At 39.8% G+C, this 19123-nt stretch overlaps 2 protein-coding genes across 2 annotated transcripts; one reads left to right on the top strand and one right to left on the bottom strand.

Annotated features, from left to right (window-relative positions):
* Nucleotides 1–2361: 2361 nt before the first annotated feature.
* Nucleotides 2362–10693, bottom strand: LOC146362922 (uncharacterized). Its single transcript, XM_084918464.1, has 4 exons — nucleotides 10342–10693; nucleotides 7539–7817; nucleotides 4069–4122; nucleotides 2362–3970 (listed from the first exon to the last, which is right to left on the bottom strand). The coding sequence occupies exons 1-4, from the start codon at nucleotides 10430–10432 to the stop codon at nucleotides 3957–3959; spliced, it is 438 nt and encodes a 145-aa protein (XP_084774590.1). The 5' UTR covers nucleotides 10433–10693; the 3' UTR covers nucleotides 2362–3956.
* Nucleotides 10694–11871: 1178 nt separating this feature from the next.
* On the top strand, nucleotides 11872–15136 carry rpl30 (ribosomal protein L30). Its single transcript, XM_084920012.1, has 5 exons — nucleotides 11872–11957; nucleotides 12074–12122; nucleotides 12585–12730; nucleotides 13967–14097; nucleotides 15045–15136. Exons 2-5 carry the CDS (start codon nucleotides 12102–12104, stop codon nucleotides 15095–15097), a joined length of 351 nt encoding a protein of 116 aa, XP_084776138.1. The 5' UTR covers nucleotides 11872–11957; nucleotides 12074–12101; the 3' UTR covers nucleotides 15098–15136.
* The last annotated feature ends 3987 nt before the right edge of the window (nucleotides 15137–19123 follow it).

Raw genomic sequence — 19123 nt, 5'->3', positions numbered from 1 at the left:
CAGTGAGTGCATATTTTAATGAAATTTTAAAAGTGTGTAATTCTTCCTGATGACATTCTCCTCGCCGATCATAACAGTCAGGTGTAATGGAAGCTCCGGCACCCAGAGAGCTGTAAATAGACACCACTGTGCAGGCACACAAGTGTAACCGAACCTCTCCCAGCAGGCATTGCTGCAGTGGACGTTAACTCCCACCTTTCTCCCTCACACTGCCTCCTAAACCACAGGCAGGTTACTTTCCCTGACCCTGGTGAGAGGAAGGAAAGGAGACGTTTCACTAAAACTTTGATCCTCTAAACTCAGCCTTTATAAACACTGGTTTAAAGGACATCCAGTTAAGAGCATGTGTACAGAGTGAACCTTCACACAACTATAGCTCCTTCTATAAGTGAAAGCTGGTGTATAAATGAATAATGGCTGACCCCCCTCTAAATGTAGCTGCAATACTGGCAGCATATTATTACCTTGTTTTAAAATGTCTTAAGCCGTAGATGCTGGTTTTGCTTATTGTAAATTGCATTTAAGCTTTAATGAGTAATAAATCATAAGTTAAGGCAAAAATGTGCCTTTCCAGGTTATGTGTGTGTGTGTTTGTGTGTGTATTAGCCATCCTCAGCCGCTGCTATACACCAGCCAAAGGAACTTTCTACCCAGCAGCTGCAAAGCACCTGTGCTTGTTGTTTTATTGCTTATCTATAATACGTGGGTAAATGATCTAACTACTCATAAATAAAGCCTTTCATATTATTAGAAGCTGAAATGAACCATTCAAATTGAGATTCATAGATGGGTTCACTGATGGAAGTGAATAACTTCACCGTGCTTCTGCAAATGCATGCAAATCTGACGAAAATGTTTTCCCTCCCCAGTTTTCAGCAGTAACTTTCCTGCCAGAGCTGCTCTCCCCAGAGTGAGTGTTAACCACAGCTTTACACACCTTTAGCACTGTATTACATTATGATACACCCACTTTAAAGTCCCTGCTACTGTGCACATATGGATGATGTCATGAATTTCATTTTTATGCTGATTGGAAACAGAAAGGTTGAAAAAGGAGGGATTTGCATTTTATTTTAAACCACAAATTACACCATTAATCATGTTTTCCGGACTTACATTTGCTTACACTGTCACACAGCGGAGACTCTGCTGATATTTGGACAAATGAGTAAATGTAGTGTAAATGCCGTTTTTGGATTCGGTCAAATTGTATAAGCTGAACTCGTATTTTTCTCATGTTCAGTCCTGTTTTTCCACTGTTTGTTCAGTTTGGGTTAAATTTACATTAAACGTCAGGGAAACAGCTGTGCGGGGAAAAAGCACATCCTCACAGTTTCAGCGAAGCTGAATTCAGAGAGTGCAGAGGGTAAATAGCAGACAGGTGCTGATCATCAAATGCACTGGATTATCTGATGATCAGCAAGTGTGAACACCTTTGTAAAAGCAGAAGTTTTGGCAGTTTGCTGGTCTGGATCATTCAGCTGTGTGTTATCAAAATGCCAAGCAGGAACATTTGTAATGATCTTATAGAAGCAAATAATGCTGCCTATCAGTCTGACTTTAAGAGAGCTGTATATAAACAAATACCTGCAAACTTCAATGAGCTGAAGCAATGCTGTAAAAAAGAGCAAGGCCAAATTCAAGTTACTGCTGCTAAAGGTGGATCTACAACTACAGAGTCATGGGGATCACTTGGTTTTTCATAGGACTACAGAGATTTGTACAAAAACCCTTTGGGGAGGGGTTTGAATGACTGTGTGTGTTCATTTTTGGACAATATTATCATTTCATATTTTGCCCCAATCTGCGTCTCCTCCTCTTCTCCTCAGGTTGGGCTGGTGGAAATTGAGGCAATCGTTGTTCTCGGTCCTCTCTCCGACTCCAGACTAGCCGGCCGCATCACTAACAAGCTGTAGCGCCACCAAGTGTCATTATAGATTCACTGTAGAAGCCTGATTGTATTTCCAGAGAACACACGGCAAACAAGGTAACAGACAACCACACACTCACTTATGACACACACTGGAAGGAAGAACTCAGATACATCTGGAAGAAACAGCTGCATCAGTCAGACAGTTGCAGAATATGATCAATTGGAACTGAAAACATTTAACTATATGGATCACAATACACAGGACTTGGAATATGAAATAGATCCAGACAACAACTTCTTCTCATCTAACAATAACAATTGCTGCTACTATACAGATAAAGACTACAATCAGAGGATTAAAACTGAGAATAAATTATCAATTATCCACTTTAACTGTAGAAGTCTCTATGCTAATTTTAATCATATCAAAGAATATCTTAACCACTTTTCACATCCATTTAGTGTCATTGCCTTATCAGAAACTTGGATCATTATGGAAAAAGGAACAGACTTTGAAATGGAGGGTTATGAATTCTCATTTATAACTAGGCGAAACAAAGGAGGAGGAGGAGGAGGAGGAGTGGCCTTGTATGTGGACAAATCCTTGAAATTTAATGTGGCGGAAAAGATGACGATGGTGATTGATAATGTACTAGAATGTATTACAGTTGAAATTTGTAAAGAAAAAAGTAAAAATGTAATCATTAGCTGTATATACAGAGCTCCAGGTAGTAGTATTGAGACATTTAAAGACTGGATAGGAGAAACATTTATTGAAATAGCTCACAAAAAAGTTTTCATTTGTGGAGACTTCAATATTGATTTGCTAAACCCAAATAAACATATAACCACTGAGGAATTTATAAACACAATGCTGTATATTGTTCACATGTTGAAATAAATTACCAATTAACACCTGAAGAGCCATGTTGAATTTCACCAAAGTCTTTTTCAGTGTTTCAATATTTAAATTTACAACAGAGCAACATTCAGTTGTAACTAGTAAACAATTGCTATGAACAATTCAAAGCAATTTCCATCTTCTACAGATCATTAGAAGAAGATAGACAGGATACAACCTTTTACCTTAAAAAGAAATAGGAAGCTGAACTGACCATAACTATAACAGAGAAGGAATGGGTTAGTATGTGTGAAATACAACACAGTACAACGAATTCGCCGTTGCGGAGGGAATTTTGCTGGAAAAATTTGACGCATTTTTTTCATTACACCCAAAATTATAAGTAAACAAAGTCCACAGAAATGTGGACTTTTCATTCATACATGACATTCATAGATGTCCACACATTCAGTTGTTAACACCTCAGAGGCTGCTCATTAAACAGACAGTAGGGATCCAGTAGGACTGGACACTCGGATGGAAAAGCCCCAACATCATCTGAACCTCCTCTTGGCTTCTGGTTTGATAATTTCACTCATTAAAAAAATAAAAAATGCTGTATCACAGTGTGACATGTTTGCTTTCATCCTGCATCAAATTAAAACACAGAGAATATGTGTACTGGGTTTTATTTTAAGGTGATCTTTTGAATTTTTCAACAGCTTATTGCTAATTACAGATTTTTGGGAATACTAAAAATCATGACACATCAGGAAAAAACCCTCTTAGATTTACGCCTACTTTAAATATGATAATAAAATCAAAGCTAGCGACCCCTCACCCCCCAAAAAAGAAATATAATATCTTCTAATATCTAATATACTTTGGCTTTAGTTTTCACAGAAACAAACTCTTAGGTTTCAAGAATAAGTTAAGGACATACAGTTTATAGCTATTTCATTACAGATAATAAATAGTAATCTAAGCTTCTCTCAGCTGTTACAGATAAACAAACCTAAGTGCTGTTGAACTCTATTCACAGTCAAAGAGGAGAGACTGCAGACATCCAGGAGGAGGAAGAAGGCACAGTGGTGACTGAGCACCCGGACTCAAAGTGGTTTCCACGGGGTCTGGATCTTGGCAACAAGACAATGTCTTTCTCACTCACACACACACACACACGGACATACTTTCACTCATGCGTGCAGATAAACTCCTCTGTGCAGTCGGTCATGTCGCACGTCACTCACTGGGAACTGGAAAAGAAACACAGAGAGGAGGACGCATATTGGAAGAGTTCAAATACCAATTTGTGGATCATGTGACATAAAGAGGAAGCTGCCGGGATGCTCACCAGGTGTCTCGTCTGTTTTGGGCTCTGAGTCAGTCGCTCCGGCATCCCCTTTTTCTGTTTAGAAAGACAGCAAATTAAGACACGAACAAGCCGTCATATTTAAGCTGTGTTCTTCTTATTTTGGCCTTTAGGTGCTGACCACACACTACTGTCCTCCTCTGTCCACACAGCTGGTATAAACTCTCCTGAAAACACTTTCCCCCACTTGTCCCCAGTGTTACTGCACCACACACACACATTTTAGATCAGTTTGTTTAAGGTATCAGGTTATGTTATGTGAGGTTTATTAGCCCTATGACAGACTGGCCACCTGTCCAGAGTCTGTCCCAACTCTCGGCCTGTGACAGGTGTGGTGGGCTCAAGCAGAAGAACAAGGATGAGTGTATTTTTCCAGGTTTGAGGTATTTTGTCTCTTTCACCAAGTCAGAAATGTGAAACAGCTCGATGGACTGTTAGGATACTTGCTGCCAGCATTCTCAGTTGCCTTATGATTACATTTTTAAAATATATTTATTTAAAGCCCATATTTTGACTGGACAGTGGAAAGAAGAAAGGAAAACTGGGAGGAAGACGTGTAGTAACTGACCTTGCGACAGACTAAGACGTGCTAAGCTATTGTAGTTTAGAGTTAAAAAATATAAACATAGAGCTTTCAAATGTTTTAGCACTCTAATCCTGTCAGATTTGCAGCTTGCAGCATAATGAACACAATAACCAGAACCGAGTTGAAGTGTTAGCATGTTTGCATGCAGACAAACAAAACATCCGACTGTGTTACAGCACACTCCCAAAGTATTGTTGTAGTCTGAAGTGCAGATTTTGCATGAACTTGAACTAAAGCCTCCCTCCCAAACAGAAAAGGAAATTAATCTCCATGCAAACACCTTTAATCTGAAGGTGTTAAAACTTATATTGCAGAACTAGGAATAGCAGATTTCCAGCAAGTCGTCCCTTTAAAAAACAACCTGTAGCTGCGTCAGAAGTGGACGAGCCGCTCTGTCAGCTCTGCCTATGTGACACTTGATCCTCTCTCTCCACTGGCTGTGAAATGGAGGCGTGGAGGCTCAGCCGTCCCGACATCGCTCGTCGCTGGTGGAAGCCCTATATGTGTTGGAACGCTCTAGTTTCTATGTGGACTCAGATTGCATCTTAATGATACCACAGTGACAACAAAGTGTTGGCAACACAAACACATGCTCCATCCAGCATCTCTACACAGGGCTGTGGCCATATTTGAACTCAAAGTGAGTGAAGTTGGATGGCGCAGGGGGTGAAGATCATGATTTTCTAACTATAATGATTAAATGATGAACAGTTCATCTGTGAGACACATCTATGAAGATTTTATGGTAGCAGTACTTCATGAATATTTTTTTGTAGAATTTTTATTCCACTTTTGGAAACTCTAGGAAGCCTGCAGTCTGAGAGCAAAGTGCTCTGTTGGGATAATATGGCTGTATGAGGTCTATGGACATGATGGGGACTAATCATTCAGTGCTTTGGATGAGAAGGATTTGGTTCTGGAGACGCTAATATGGTCTCTCTTTCCAGTTACCGTCAGAGTGGTTAGACAATCTGAATTGTAAAAATATCACTATAGTCTAGGACTATGAATGTAAGTCTAAGAATAAACCTTATCACAAGGGAAATTTTAAAATTAATTTTAAAAGTAGAGCGACTATCTGTCTCCTAAACCCTGACAGCTCTAGGAAACTCTATTAAACACAAGTAAGCCAGCAGGCTGAGAACAAAGTGAGGTCTTTAACATTTGATGGGGCCTGATTATTCATGATTTTGCACGTGAGGAGACAGGTTTTAAATTCAAGTCTGGATTAAAAAGGGAGCCAGTGAAAAAAAGCCAATACGGGAAAAACATGCTCTCTCTTTCTAGTCCCTGTTAGCGCTCTCACTGCAGTGTTTTGGATCAACTGGAGGCTTTTCAGGGAAATTTTAGGAAAACCTGATAAGGAAAAGGAAATCCAATAGTCAAGTCTGAAAGTAGCACATGCATAACCCAGTTTTTCAGCATTGCTCTGAGACATGGGCATTCATACTTCTATTTTGTGGCTAGAAATTACTCCAAGAATCATCACAGATCTTAGACTGAAGACACAAGAATACATTTTTATAAATAAGCAACATTCACTTAATTTCCCCTACTACAGCAGCATCGAGTCTTATAGAAGCTAAAACCTCTAAAAAGTTTGGTGTTTGATGTTTAACCTGCCACCCTGCTAGGCCCGCTTTACTGCAATGAACACTTTGCATCAGACAAAGAGGAAAATGAAGTTGACCTCATCATCATTTGCTACCTGCTCGTCATTTGCATCACTAAGTAACTTTGTGATAGCAGTGAGTGCAATGCTGCTCTTGTCATGCAGCTTCCTACAGAGCGCTTCCATGTATAGATGATCGCTGGGGGACAGGCATGCAGAGCTATTATCACAATGCAGGTCTGAAGAGCCTGCTGAGGTGCTGTCTTGGAAGTTACAGCAGAAATTTCTAATTTAGAGAGTCCTACTCACAGCAGAGGGCTGGGAGGCAAAGCAAACACAACAAATGCTTTATTTCCAAGTTTAAATCACACAAATATCCTCAATGCTTTTGGCCAAACAAAAGCTATCAGCTATTTTTTATCCTCTATCAAAATGTCAAATCCCTTTAGTGACAGCTGCCAGGATATAAAAAAAAGTTACATTTTACAAGCTAAACCCTCAACAACATCACACTTTGTGTGTGTTTCAGTCAGTGAAACTTCAACAAGTAGTCTAATCCACGACTACACAAAAGCGTGTAATTAAAAGAATTCATAAGAAAATTTAACCTGATCAGTTAAGCTTGTGCAATATGCAGACAGATCCTTTAATAGGTACTGATCATAGGTGTGACCTGGAAACGCATTCTTGTGGCCACCCCGGTGTGTTCATTAGAGGCCAAAGTCATGCCAGTGTGTTGTTGGATACTGCGTAGTTACTACAGTTTTGGAGGAACTAAAAACTGAAGAGACATTACGTACCTGTGTACTGCAGCATCCCACATTGAGGTGGAATAGCACCGCTCAGGTTACTGTTGTACATTTTGTCCATCCCTTGTTTGGACACATTAATTATGCGACTACTGTGGTAACTTGTTCAAGAGGTGTCAAAAGAGAAAATCTTCCACTCCAAATGTTCTGAAGTGTCATTTTAAGCAACCCAACTTATGCACGCACACACAGGTTCTTGTCCTTGTCTGCCGGATACGTTTCACGAGGGTGTGAACAGCGATTCCCATAAATTTTCACCTTTGCATGAATTACGAGCATTTATAATGTGCATGTTTATAAGCTCAGACTGAAGATACAGTGGTGTTGTCACGTGCAGAAGAATTCAAACTAAAACATTAAAACATTACAGAATCTAAGAATATATGTAGTAAAAGGCCTTTTGTGAGTAGATTTAACCTCATTCCTGTTTGTGACTCCCGCCTACCTGGCTCTGGGGCAGGAGCTTCAGCCTCTGAGGAGCTTGCTGCTGTCTCAGCGGTGCTGTCTCCTGCTGCTGCTGAAGTCTCATCAGGCGGGCTGCCGGCTGCATCCTGAGACTCTTCTGCTGCTGGTGGAGTTGCAGCTGTGGTGTCTGCAGACGCGGCTGTCACGGCAGGCTCTTCTGCAGGCTCATCTCCAGGCTTGGCATCGCTTCCCTCAGCAGGTGTCTGGTCCGGAATAGTTTCACTGTCCTCAGCTACGTTCCCATTTTCATTGGCCGCTCCTGTTAGCAGAAAAAAGCACGAGTGACTGTGAGCCACAGCCTCGTATAGCACACTTTGACACCAGGGTCATTTTCACTTTTGGTTACCAATGGTGATCATGTGGTTCTGCGGATAATTTTCAGTGCTCCTTTAGCTGAAATTAATTTTAAACACTCATAGTATTTTTCTATAAAGCTTTCTGTTTCACCTCACAGATCGTTGAAATCAGTGGACCTTGAGTTAAGTTTAATTTACCAATTCAAAAGAAGTCATTTGAGGACACGTTGTAATATAGAGATCTAAAAAACGAAGCATATCTGCTAAGAACAAGCATTCCTGAGTGATACTCTGGTAGGATCAATATTGTGTTTCCTTTGCCTCAGTTTATTTTTTGCTTGTTTTCCCTCCATGATGGCATCACAGGTCACTTATCCAAAACCAGAGGGAAGAGTTCATCTGTGACCGGCCCATGTTAGGCCACAAATATTTTATTAACATCATCCAACAGTGGATAACTAATTCTATTTATTTTTGACTGTGAATGTTTGAATGCAAACCATGGAAACAGGAAGAGCTGAGAATCCATGCACTGTTTCTAAAACACAGGGCTAAAGTATAAAAAGCAAAAAAAACAAAACACAGCACGAAGAACCGACGCTCACACATAAAAGGAGCCTGACAGGAAGTTAATGTTTCTATGGACTGAGGTTAATAAACACTTAAAGACTCAAACAGCACAGTTCAAGCTCTATAAACAGGGTGCTGCGTGACAGGGTGCATCACTTCCCTGTTGACTTTTTTCGGAAGAATTTGCATTGCAGGTATTTGCATGGATCACAAAAGTCTTAACTCTCAACTTTTAATATTCTCAAAGCTCCTCGAAGCTTGGCGAAGAAGCAAATTACTTCTTGAAACAGGCGTCACGAAGGAGCAGTGACGACAACATAAAACTTCAGAAAACATTATTCTACATGCCGTCTTTGTGATTTTGGGTCATAATTGGAAAAGTTGAATGAAGGCTGCTGATTTAAGGGGACCAATAAAGCCCACATAGACTGTATGTAAAAGATAAGATAAGATAAGAAGAACTTTATTTATCCTGAGGGAAATTCTTTTGTCATACACATGCTCAATGCAGCAAGAGAGACATTCTATTGTACAATATGTACAATAGAATACAAGTATACAGTAATATACAGTAGGATAGTGCAAAATATAATATCAAATAACTGTAACAAGTAACAATACAAATATATCCTGGATATAGATGGATAAACTGATCAAGCCTAATTCTAGACTAGATTCTCTGTTCATTTTTGCCATGTCTGTCTGCACTGAAATAACTTGTCTTTAAATCAACAAACTTTTCCTCCTCCTCCTCTGTTGGGAGTGACAAGTGACTTTCAGTGAAACGAGTCAGGCACATGCAAACTTAAGAAAACATCCTGATGGATTTCCATGTGACCTAAGACACTATTTCCAGAGCACATCGCTGTTTAATTCCATGCTGCTGGGAAATCTACTCACATACTTATTAAGCAAATTTCTCCTTGTCACTTTAACAGGGTCAGTGGTTTATCAGCTAAGTCCATGAAAGTCAGCGTACTGACTTCTGTGTATGTGTCTCCATGCTTTCAGGGCAGTAAGCAGCCTGTAATGAGTGCAAAGAGACACTTGCTCAGAGGTGGTCTCACTTAGTGAATCTTTTACCAGTTTTTCTTTCACTTATGTCAAACAATGCTTAAGCCTACAGAACTGCACACTCACATTTCCACCATTCAAATGCATCAAAAGTTTTGTAAAAAATGACACTTAAAAAAATTGAACATATTTTTTTTTATCTTGAAATGCACCACAGCCGGGGCCATCGCTGACCTACTACAACAAAGGAGCGTCCAGAGTGGCTTCTCCATTTCCTAATGAAACTGTAGACTGTCACTAAATCTGCTTTCGTGCCCCCGTCTCTCTCGAAGAGAGGACAGAGCCAGGAACCACCGTTAAATAATGACAATAAACTTTCCCATCCTGTCACAGTGGAGCTCTGCCTCATTAAAAATAAAGACATCAGATGCTGTACATTTGCATTTAGACCAAGTCCTTATCAGAACAGTGCTCACTTCAGTATAATTAAAGGGATGATGCAACATTCCTACCAGCATGTTAGAAAGTTATTTACTGTGTTGACTGAATGAAAATAACCATATAAATTTGTTAATCAAACCCTTTTTGAATAACAAATGTGAATTCAATAGAAAGTAAGTTTAGAAACAGACGATGATTACACTGTGCAAAGTTATTTTTTAACTATATGATGTCGTTTTTTTGGATGAGAGCTTTGTTTCCAGTCAAACTCACATATTTACTGTGACAAAATAAAACAATATCAAACTTGTCCACTTGCAATATACTTGCAGTGAATGGCACATATCTCCCGACTGGACAGATGTTTATGTTTTCAGAAATCTCACTACCTTTATTTAATATCATATACTTTACAAGTAGAAATGTTTTTTGTTCTTTTTTTTTTTTCTTTCTTTGTCTCACCTGTAGTGCTGGCTCCGTTGCTCTCCTCGAGCTTAGCGCTTGGTCGAGTCGTATCTACCGCTGAAGTTTGGGTACTGGTGGAGCATCCCATCCTGCCCTGTGCACACAGAGGACTGTGAGCTCAAAGTTGAGAGGTGAGGACTGACTGTGCCTGCACTGATGACGTCGTGCATATATATCGCTTCTGTAAAATGAGAAACACTCGGAGGACAGCCTAAACGCACCGTCTGGTCGCTAAATTCCTTCAGTCCCGTGCGTAATTACGCACATTTCCTGCAGTAAACGGCTTCAAGTTGTTGTGTTGTGGTTGCAGGTCTCCAGTTGGGCACGCAGGTGAAATGTTGGCTTTTGTTGTGTACTGTAACTTAGGCTGTTTCCCTGAGGCTGGCTCAGGGACGAAAATATATTATTCAGTCAGAGCGCAAAGGCCACCTCTTGGGGCGGGGAAAGTGAAGCGCGATGCTCTGGCCACACCAACAAATAGCTCTACTGCCGACGTGCCACTGAGCAAACATCAATAGTAAATAATAACAATAGTAAATAGCCCTAATGCTGGTAGAGAATAGCTTACAAAATATTTAATTTAGCCTTGAGTTTGTCATTTTTTTATATTAATTAGCTTGCTTAACTGTAATATTAGAATTTAAGTCAAGATCATTTTAATTATATAGCAGATAGTCGTTGACCCAAAATGCTTAACAGGCGCACACATCTGTAATTCAAGTCTCAAGAGCCTAATTGTATAATTACATTTACATACAGTCAAAATAACAGAAAACATTTGTGTGACCAATCCACGCGGGACCTCGGACTTGACCAAAAGCAACTGAAAATATGTTGGTCTTAAGAGCTGATTTAATTTTTTAAATTGTTGAAGTTCTTATGAGGTGTGGCAAACCATTCCAGAGTTGGGGGAGCAATGTCAGCATTTAGTTTTTCAACATGAAGATGGCACTGAACTCAATGAACTCGAGGCAAATTACGGAGTTAAAAAGATTCCATTCACCATTTGATTGTCAGAAGTATAGAAAATATTCATAACAAACCAAACTAATAATCGATGATTGATTTGATACTAAAAATCGACTTAAAGCAGCCTAATTACATTAAAAGTAGGACACTGGGTGAAGAGGACTCAGTTAGATCGCTGCACTGGATTTCAAAATAAAAGCACAACCGTTCGGAAGTGGTAAAGTACAATTTTTAAACAACACATCGCTTTTTAACACTGATTAAAAAGAGTTAATCTTCTGAGTTATTATTTATTATATTATACAAATGACATTTAGTTGCATGAATCCATTTATGTATTGCTTTTAATATTTAGGCATACTAAAGACTACCATAATACACATTTTTTTTAATGTAAAACACCACAGATTTACTTAAGTTTGGCTATAACATATTGTTTAATTAATTATTTTTTTTAGTAAAAGGCTAAGTAAAATGTTTCAAATAGACGCGTTTGTCCACTACATATCTCACTGCAGAAGTATCTGAAAACTACCCTTAGCCGCCGGCCCAGTCCTGTTCTGCGCATGCTCGCCGAAGTGATACGAGCGCAGTGCACCATGGGACTTCCTTTCTCTCCGAGGCCATATTGGAGTTAACTCACAGTAAGACGAGCTCCGAGTTTTATTTATAAAATAAATATGATTTTCGCCACATTTTCACATTTTGCTGTGACCCACTCTTTAACGACAGTCCTCTGCTATCCTCCTTCTGCTCGCAGGTTGGCCGGTCCGGACTAAACCGCAAACATGGTGGCCGCAAAGAAGACGGTGAGCGAGGCCGGAGTGCACGCGCTACTGCACGGCCAGGCTTCACGTGGAGACGTGTAACTGCCGGGGCCTGCTAGCTAGCGCTGTAGTACTCCGCTTAAAACTTGATATTTCTACTCAGTGTCGTGTCACTTAGTGTTGATTTATTTCTGCTTTAAATCTTATAAAATACTTGATTGTTATGACAGTGTTTATTAGTGGCCGCCCGTTTAGTTCATGTTTAACTGTACCGGCAGTAGAGCTAATGCTAATTCATAAAATCTAACAGAAAATGACGACAGCAACGTGGACCCTTCCCTCTTTAATATAAAGTTAAAACATGTTTAAATGTGTGCGCTTTTTATGTGTCCTATTATAGTTGTCATATTTATTATATTCCATATGTAGTGGAGTGTGAGAGGTATGTAGCTCCTGTACTGTCACCGACTTCAGATTTTGATATATGTGTGTGTCTGTGTTCAGAAAAAGTCTATGGAGTCCATCAACTCCCGTCTCCAGCTGGTGATGAAAAGCGGAAAATATGTCCTGGGCTACAAACAGTCCCAGAAGATGATCCGTCAGGGAAAAGCCAAGTTGGTTATCCTGGCCAACAACTGCCCAGCTCTCAGGTATATTAAGACTTTCCTAAATATATTTTTCTACACACTATTTTAGCTAAGGAATTGAAAGGGATTCAGTGTGCTACAAAGAACTATGACAAGTTTAACAATAAAGGGAATTCTTTATTTCTTTATTATTTTAAAAAAATCTAATTTAAGTGAAGTGAGGTTAATTAATAGGAGGGCACTGATGCAAACATAAGTTGGTATTTCCTTATTGAGATGCTACATATGTGCTAGTGAATAAGACGACATTCGCCAGTGAATGTTTCCATTGTTTGTTGTTTCACATCAGTATTATTCAGGCTAAATGTTCAAAGATGGTGTAATAATGAGCAAAAACATAAATAGTTCAACTAATTTTTCATAGTAAGAATCTGTGTACCTGCAAAGTAAATGACCAATTATCAACACTTTCTCTAAATCTTACTGCATTGATCATAGTGTATGTATATATATCTGTATGTACCCTGCCTCCATTGCCACTCTGAACAAAATTTTACACAAACATCGTCACACATGGAGAGGTTATTTAGAAATTATACACCCCAGTTGTTTGGATTTTCATATCTATTATCTTCCTGTGAAGGTGGTGATACGTTTTCCGTTTGTGTGTTTGGTTTAACATGCGTTGCTTGGATGCCAAGGTCCCCAGAATTTATTTCTGTGATGTCATTTTGTTCGACTCATCGCTAAATAGGGAGTTAAGAATTTGAAAAGATGCTGCAGGCGTGGGGCAGGTGGTCTATCAGATAGTTGGTCCCATCCTTGTAATTTCTGTGCAGGTTGGAAGGTTGTACTTGTTACGCTGTCTTTTAGTGCAGAGGCACAAAAGTATACATGTGTAAACTTAATTTTGAGTAGGTAAGGACAGCTACATGTTTGATGTAATCATACTCATGTGATACAGCTAGCAGATTCCCCTCATAATTCAGAAAAGTTTGGGATCTCTGCTATTTATTGTACACTAATTGTCTCCAATATTGATTTGTAGAAGATGCTGAGATATTCATTACAATTTTAACAAATTTCATCTAAATGTTGATTATAAATTGGTTAACTCAAAAAAACAATGTGCAGAAACTTCTCTACAGTCAGTATAATCAAGTGTTAGAAGGATCTATGGCTGTACTTATCTGCACTTGTTTCTTTATATTTTAAATTGTCTTGTGTCAGCTTTACCCTTTGTTGCAGTATTTGACCACATGTGCGTTTGGCTCACATTTACCTTTATTACCTGACCAGGAAATCTGAGATTGAATACTATGCTATGCTGGCCAAGACTGGTGTCCACCACTACAGTGGAAACAACATCGAGTTGGGCACAGCCTGCGGCAAATACTACAGGGTGTGCACACTGGCTATCATCGACCCTGGTGAGTACTCATTTTTGTTGTGAAACCCATCTTCACTGAACCACTTCTTCACCTCCACAGGAATTAGATGTTATATACACTGTGGGAGAAAGTGTTTAAAAAAGCCCAGTGGGATGTTTGAGGCACCAGCTGGTGTGCATCACTGCCTGCAAGTTAAATTGATTTGTGGGCGGCGAGTTCACAAACATAAATCTAAAAGAATTTCAGCCAAAACAATATTTTAGTTCTCTAGGAGGTATTAAACGTTCCAGATGTAACTATCTTAGTTAACAAGTACTAGAGGGACAGCCTTTAACACAGCGGTCTCCAACCTTTTTTGCGCCACGGACCGGTTTATGCCCGACAATATTTTCATGGACCGGCCTTTAAGGTGTCGCGGATAAATACAACAAAATAAAACTAGTACCGGTACCGAAAAAAAGAAAATTTATTCTATTCATAACACACGTGAAAAGACCCAGGAAAACTGAGTAAACGATAAAAACGATAACAAAATAACGCTGAAAACCGATAAAAACCCTGAAAACTATACATTTCACACCTGAGCCTCAACTCTCGCGGCCCGGTACCAAACGACTCACGGACCGGTACCGGTCCGAGGCCCAGGGGTTGGGGACCGCTGATTTAACACATAAGATGGAGAGTAGCCAGGAGGGAATGATTGTTTTTAGGTTTTTGAGCCTGTTAGAGGCAGATGCTGTCACTAGTCCCACTCAGGACTAGTGGTTTGCTAGATGAATGCTAGTCAGAGCTTTTAGTTGAACTGCCAGCACTTTACAGTCAGTTTATATAGAGATCTTCCAGTGGCAACATTTATCCTCACAATGTCATTGTTGTTTTATTTGTGTGGGGTATTTAAAGACATGCAGCATTTCTTCAGGCGGTATAAGTGTGCGTCTTTGTATATGTGGCAGTGACTCTGACTCTGCTCCTCTTTTCCTCTTCAGGCGATTCTGACATCATCAGGAGCATGCCGGAACAGCAGCAGCCTGCTCAGTAGATCTGTTGTTATAAATAAAGTTGGTGTTAACAGAAAGAAGCTGCTGTCGTTTCATTTCTGATTGCTGTAACCTTTTATCTCCTGTGTAGACAGTTACAGGAAGCTGTTTAAAGAGGTCTTTCTTCATAGGAATGTCACCTCATAAACCATCAGGATCTGACCATTTATCACACAGTCAAAATTATGCCATTTTATTTTGTTTCCCCCCTCACTTACATAAAGCTTTGGGATGACCGTGTGCTGCACTGTGACTGTAATTGAGTAAGGACACTTCAGTCACAGGCATTAAAGGCTTTAAAAGGTGTTGGCTACATTTGTTACACATACAGTTGATGTCCTCTGGATCTTCAATGCTAGAACCAAAAACAAAGTGGTGCAGGGTCTCTTGTAAACCTAGCTGACTTGATTTTTAAAATAAACTCCTTCTCTAAATGCAGACTTATTAAATTTAGCCTCCTGGTTGTCAGTCACTCTTTAAAAGCCTCAGATTAATATTGTCGATTTAATCTTTTATGTAACTGATCTGGAGATTTTAACCGGCATGAACAAGTGTAGGTGACGAGCAGCAGCATTTCTCAGCGCTTGTGTAACGTCAGTATGTTGGACAAGTCTTGTATGCTGCGAGTTCACATGTAGCAGAGCTCCCGGCAGTCACTGAAACGCATAACTGGATAGAACTGGTGTTAACCAATCCATGAGGCTGTGGAGTTTCTGTGTAGCTTTTTACTTCTACAGAGGTCACAGTGCGGCCACAAAAATCCTCTGCTGTAGCGGATGCCTTGCTGAAGGGCAGTTTGGTAGCGTGGGTGGATAAAGCTGATTAATCCTTTCATGTTTAACTGCTGATGCACGTCAGACTGAGGCTGACTCGGGCCTTTTTATTTTTTTGGTGCCCTAAATTGTAGCAGTTGCATCAGTTGTATTAAAAAGGAGAAGCCTGCTCTTAGGATTTCATCTGAGAGAGAACCACTCAGGGAAACATGAACAATTCAGAGCAATGGCAGATAGGGCCTTACATATGACAGAATAAAGAAAAGCTTGCCTGAGGAGCAGAGAAAACAATCTGAGGATGACCATGTGATGTGATCTTAAGGCTCTGAGCACACTGGGTTTATCTCCCATAGACATGAACCTATTTTTAGAAAACGGCACATTAAAAATGAGATTTTAACAAAGTATCCAAATCTTTCTTAAAACAATGGAAATGTGCATGGACCAACTTAGTGATTTTAAACTTGAACATCACCATGTGTTTAGCATTGATCATAATAATAATTTTAAAAAAGCTGGTAACCCCACACATATCTTACATCCCCAGCAGGCAGGGCTTAATAAAAACTGGCTCTGGTTCAAGCCTTGAATGCAGCAGACTAGTAAAGATGCCTTTCAAAGTGAGACTTCCATGGGTTTCACTGAGGACTGAGACATCACACCTCTGCTGATCAAGGCTCCCCATTAAAATCAGAATTCAATTCACAGGTCTGGTTTTGACCTCTAGCACTCTGAATGGTGAGCATCAGCGAGCAAGAGGGCTCTAATGGCACGCGGTTTGTTATCAATCCCTACATCTAATGGAGACAAAACCTTTACAGTTGTGGAGATCAATCTGTGACCTGTAATCTTAGTGGACTCGTTCACAAAGCAGCATGGCTGGACTGGCCATCGGCCCACCGGGCCCGTGATTTTTCATTTTTAATGGCCAATGGTCTTTTTTTTGTTGTTTGTTTGTTTTGGGGGGTTTTTTTTGGGGGGGGGGGGGGGGGGGGGGGGTATAAACAATGAAAGGTGGTGGATTGGCCAGATGCTGGCAGATGTGTAAAAATAACTCCGTTGTTTGGTGGTGGCTATGGTGGAGCTTCCACAGATGCCAGCGGGTAGATGAGGGAGAGGGGAGGCAGGAGGAGGAGAGACCCGAGGCGGCCGCCGGTCCGAGTGTCAGGTGAACTGAACTTCAGGTGAGAAGTTATGACCTGCAGTCTATCTAAGTTTAGGTGTAGTTTATTTTCGTTGTGCCAACTTTTTACAGTCAGTTACAATAACTCATACTGTGTACTAGCTAGCATGACAGAGTTTCTATTCAGCTGGGTGGGTGCTATGATGTTACTGATAGTGAACTTTATTTTATTCATAAGGTTAGTTCATTCATTCATTCATTCATTTTATTTTGTTGGTTTTATCTGATATAAAGCACGTCACAGTTTGTCTTTTAAAAGGTGCTTTAAAATACATTTACTTACTGTGGGAAATATGGGACTGTGATCTTTCACATGTTTAATCAAATTACTGAAATAACTATTTGTTTTTACTGCTGTGTATACCATGAGACCAATTTAAAGCTATAATCAAACTGGTGACATCAGTTATAAATGCATACATGAACTTAGAATGGAAGTGTATTGGGAAAATGTGTTTGATGTACTATTTAGTGCAAATTTGAATGTTTTGAGCATGTGGGCTGAGTGCAGTGCCTGAAAACCTGCTGAAAGATACCAATGATATAATAAATTAATCTCTTAGATGCTGTAACAGTAAGTTTGCTGCACCTGCCCAATGACCCAGAGAGATACAAGCTGTCCATCATCCATCGAGTGCTTTGGCCCAGTTTTCTTCCACTCATTGTTTCTCTAAGCCATTTTCTCATTTCCCAATTAAACTGAATGAAATAATTTCTAGTAATATCATTCTAATGAAGCAGGTGCCTTGTGTGAAATGAGGACGATATCAAAGGACATCGGCGTAACTTTGGGGGCGTCAAGATCTCTGTCTAAATAAATAAGTAAATCTGGGTAAATTCCCAGATGATTAAACATGCATCTATGTTGCTGGTAATACCTGAAATGAGTAAAGAAATTCAACAGCCTATTTATGCAAAATAATTCATAATTTTAGGGGGGGCGGAGTATTTTGGTTGGGTCTGATTACTGATTTACCCCCTCCCCCCGGAAATTACACCTCTGTCAAAGGATGCTGCAGAATAAGATTCACGTTAGTGTGAAGAAGCAGCAGGATAAATAGAAACACAGCCTGCAGGGACCACATGAGTTTTTGTTTTTCTGGGATAAATGTCACTTTTTAACTGAAATAAAGTTCTTTGCTGCACATTGGCAGGCCCTGTATGTTATACTGATTACTTTTCAGTGGTAAAAAGCATCACTTACTCTAAATCTGAGTGGACATTTACTGGGATCTTTGTCCATTACACTTCCCTCATTGTCTGGTTGCACATACCGAGCTATTTTAGGTCTCTCTTTTGTATCTAATTCAGTAAATCTATCTTTACTTGTTTTATCTGGTTAAAATAATCATGAAAAACATTTTGGTGAAGAATTTCAGGATAGTCATTCTGTACAAATCCTTCTGCCAGATGTTGAAGAAAAATATTTTAAAAAACCCCACACAAAAACAAAAAAAACCAACCCTTTCTGGCTATTGTGTCCTTTTTCAAAGAGTCCTTTTGAATCAGATGTCAGTGCTGCAGCCCTGCAGCCCTGCCCTGGACAAGCAGTTCAGCAAGAAGAGGGACAGAATGTGACCCAGTTTATTTTCTGTCAGCGTCCCAGTGGCAGAAAGTAGGTGAGCTTGTCTGTCTGGGATCGCACCGTCAGACCCAAGGTAATGCCAGCCACCATTATGAAGCATTTTAAATCCGTTCTCATCTGCCAGCTTGTTTGTCCACAGTTGCTCTGAGGGCCTTTTTCCTCCCAGTAGTCTCAAAACAAGGCTGCTTAAAGGTTTAGAGCTGCTGCTGAAGTATGAGGAGAAAAAAAATGCTGGCTAAGTTTGAAAAAAGCTCAGACACACATAAAAAGACATATTCCACACTTTATTTAGATAACAGTATTTCTTTAAATTAGCTGGCTATGTTCAATTTCAGCTCCATGTTTTTATTTTTGGAATCCAATAATCCAAGAATAGAAACATGAGGCTAGAAATCAGCTGGGATATATGATTCAGTTTATTACTTGCTGCAGTGATTCCAAAAAGGAATTCCTTAGGAAAAGCACCGGTTTGATAATTTTCTGTATC

This window comes from Perissodus microlepis, chromosome 22, assembly GCF_051167445.1.
Source record: "Perissodus microlepis isolate ML-2025 ecotype Zambia chromosome 22, ASM5116744v1, whole genome shotgun sequence".
NCBI lineage: Eukaryota > Metazoa > Chordata > Actinopteri > Cichliformes > Cichlidae > Perissodus > Perissodus microlepis.
The sequence above is the reverse complement of the archived record's forward strand: the minus strand, read 5'-3'. Positions and strand labels throughout refer to the sequence as shown.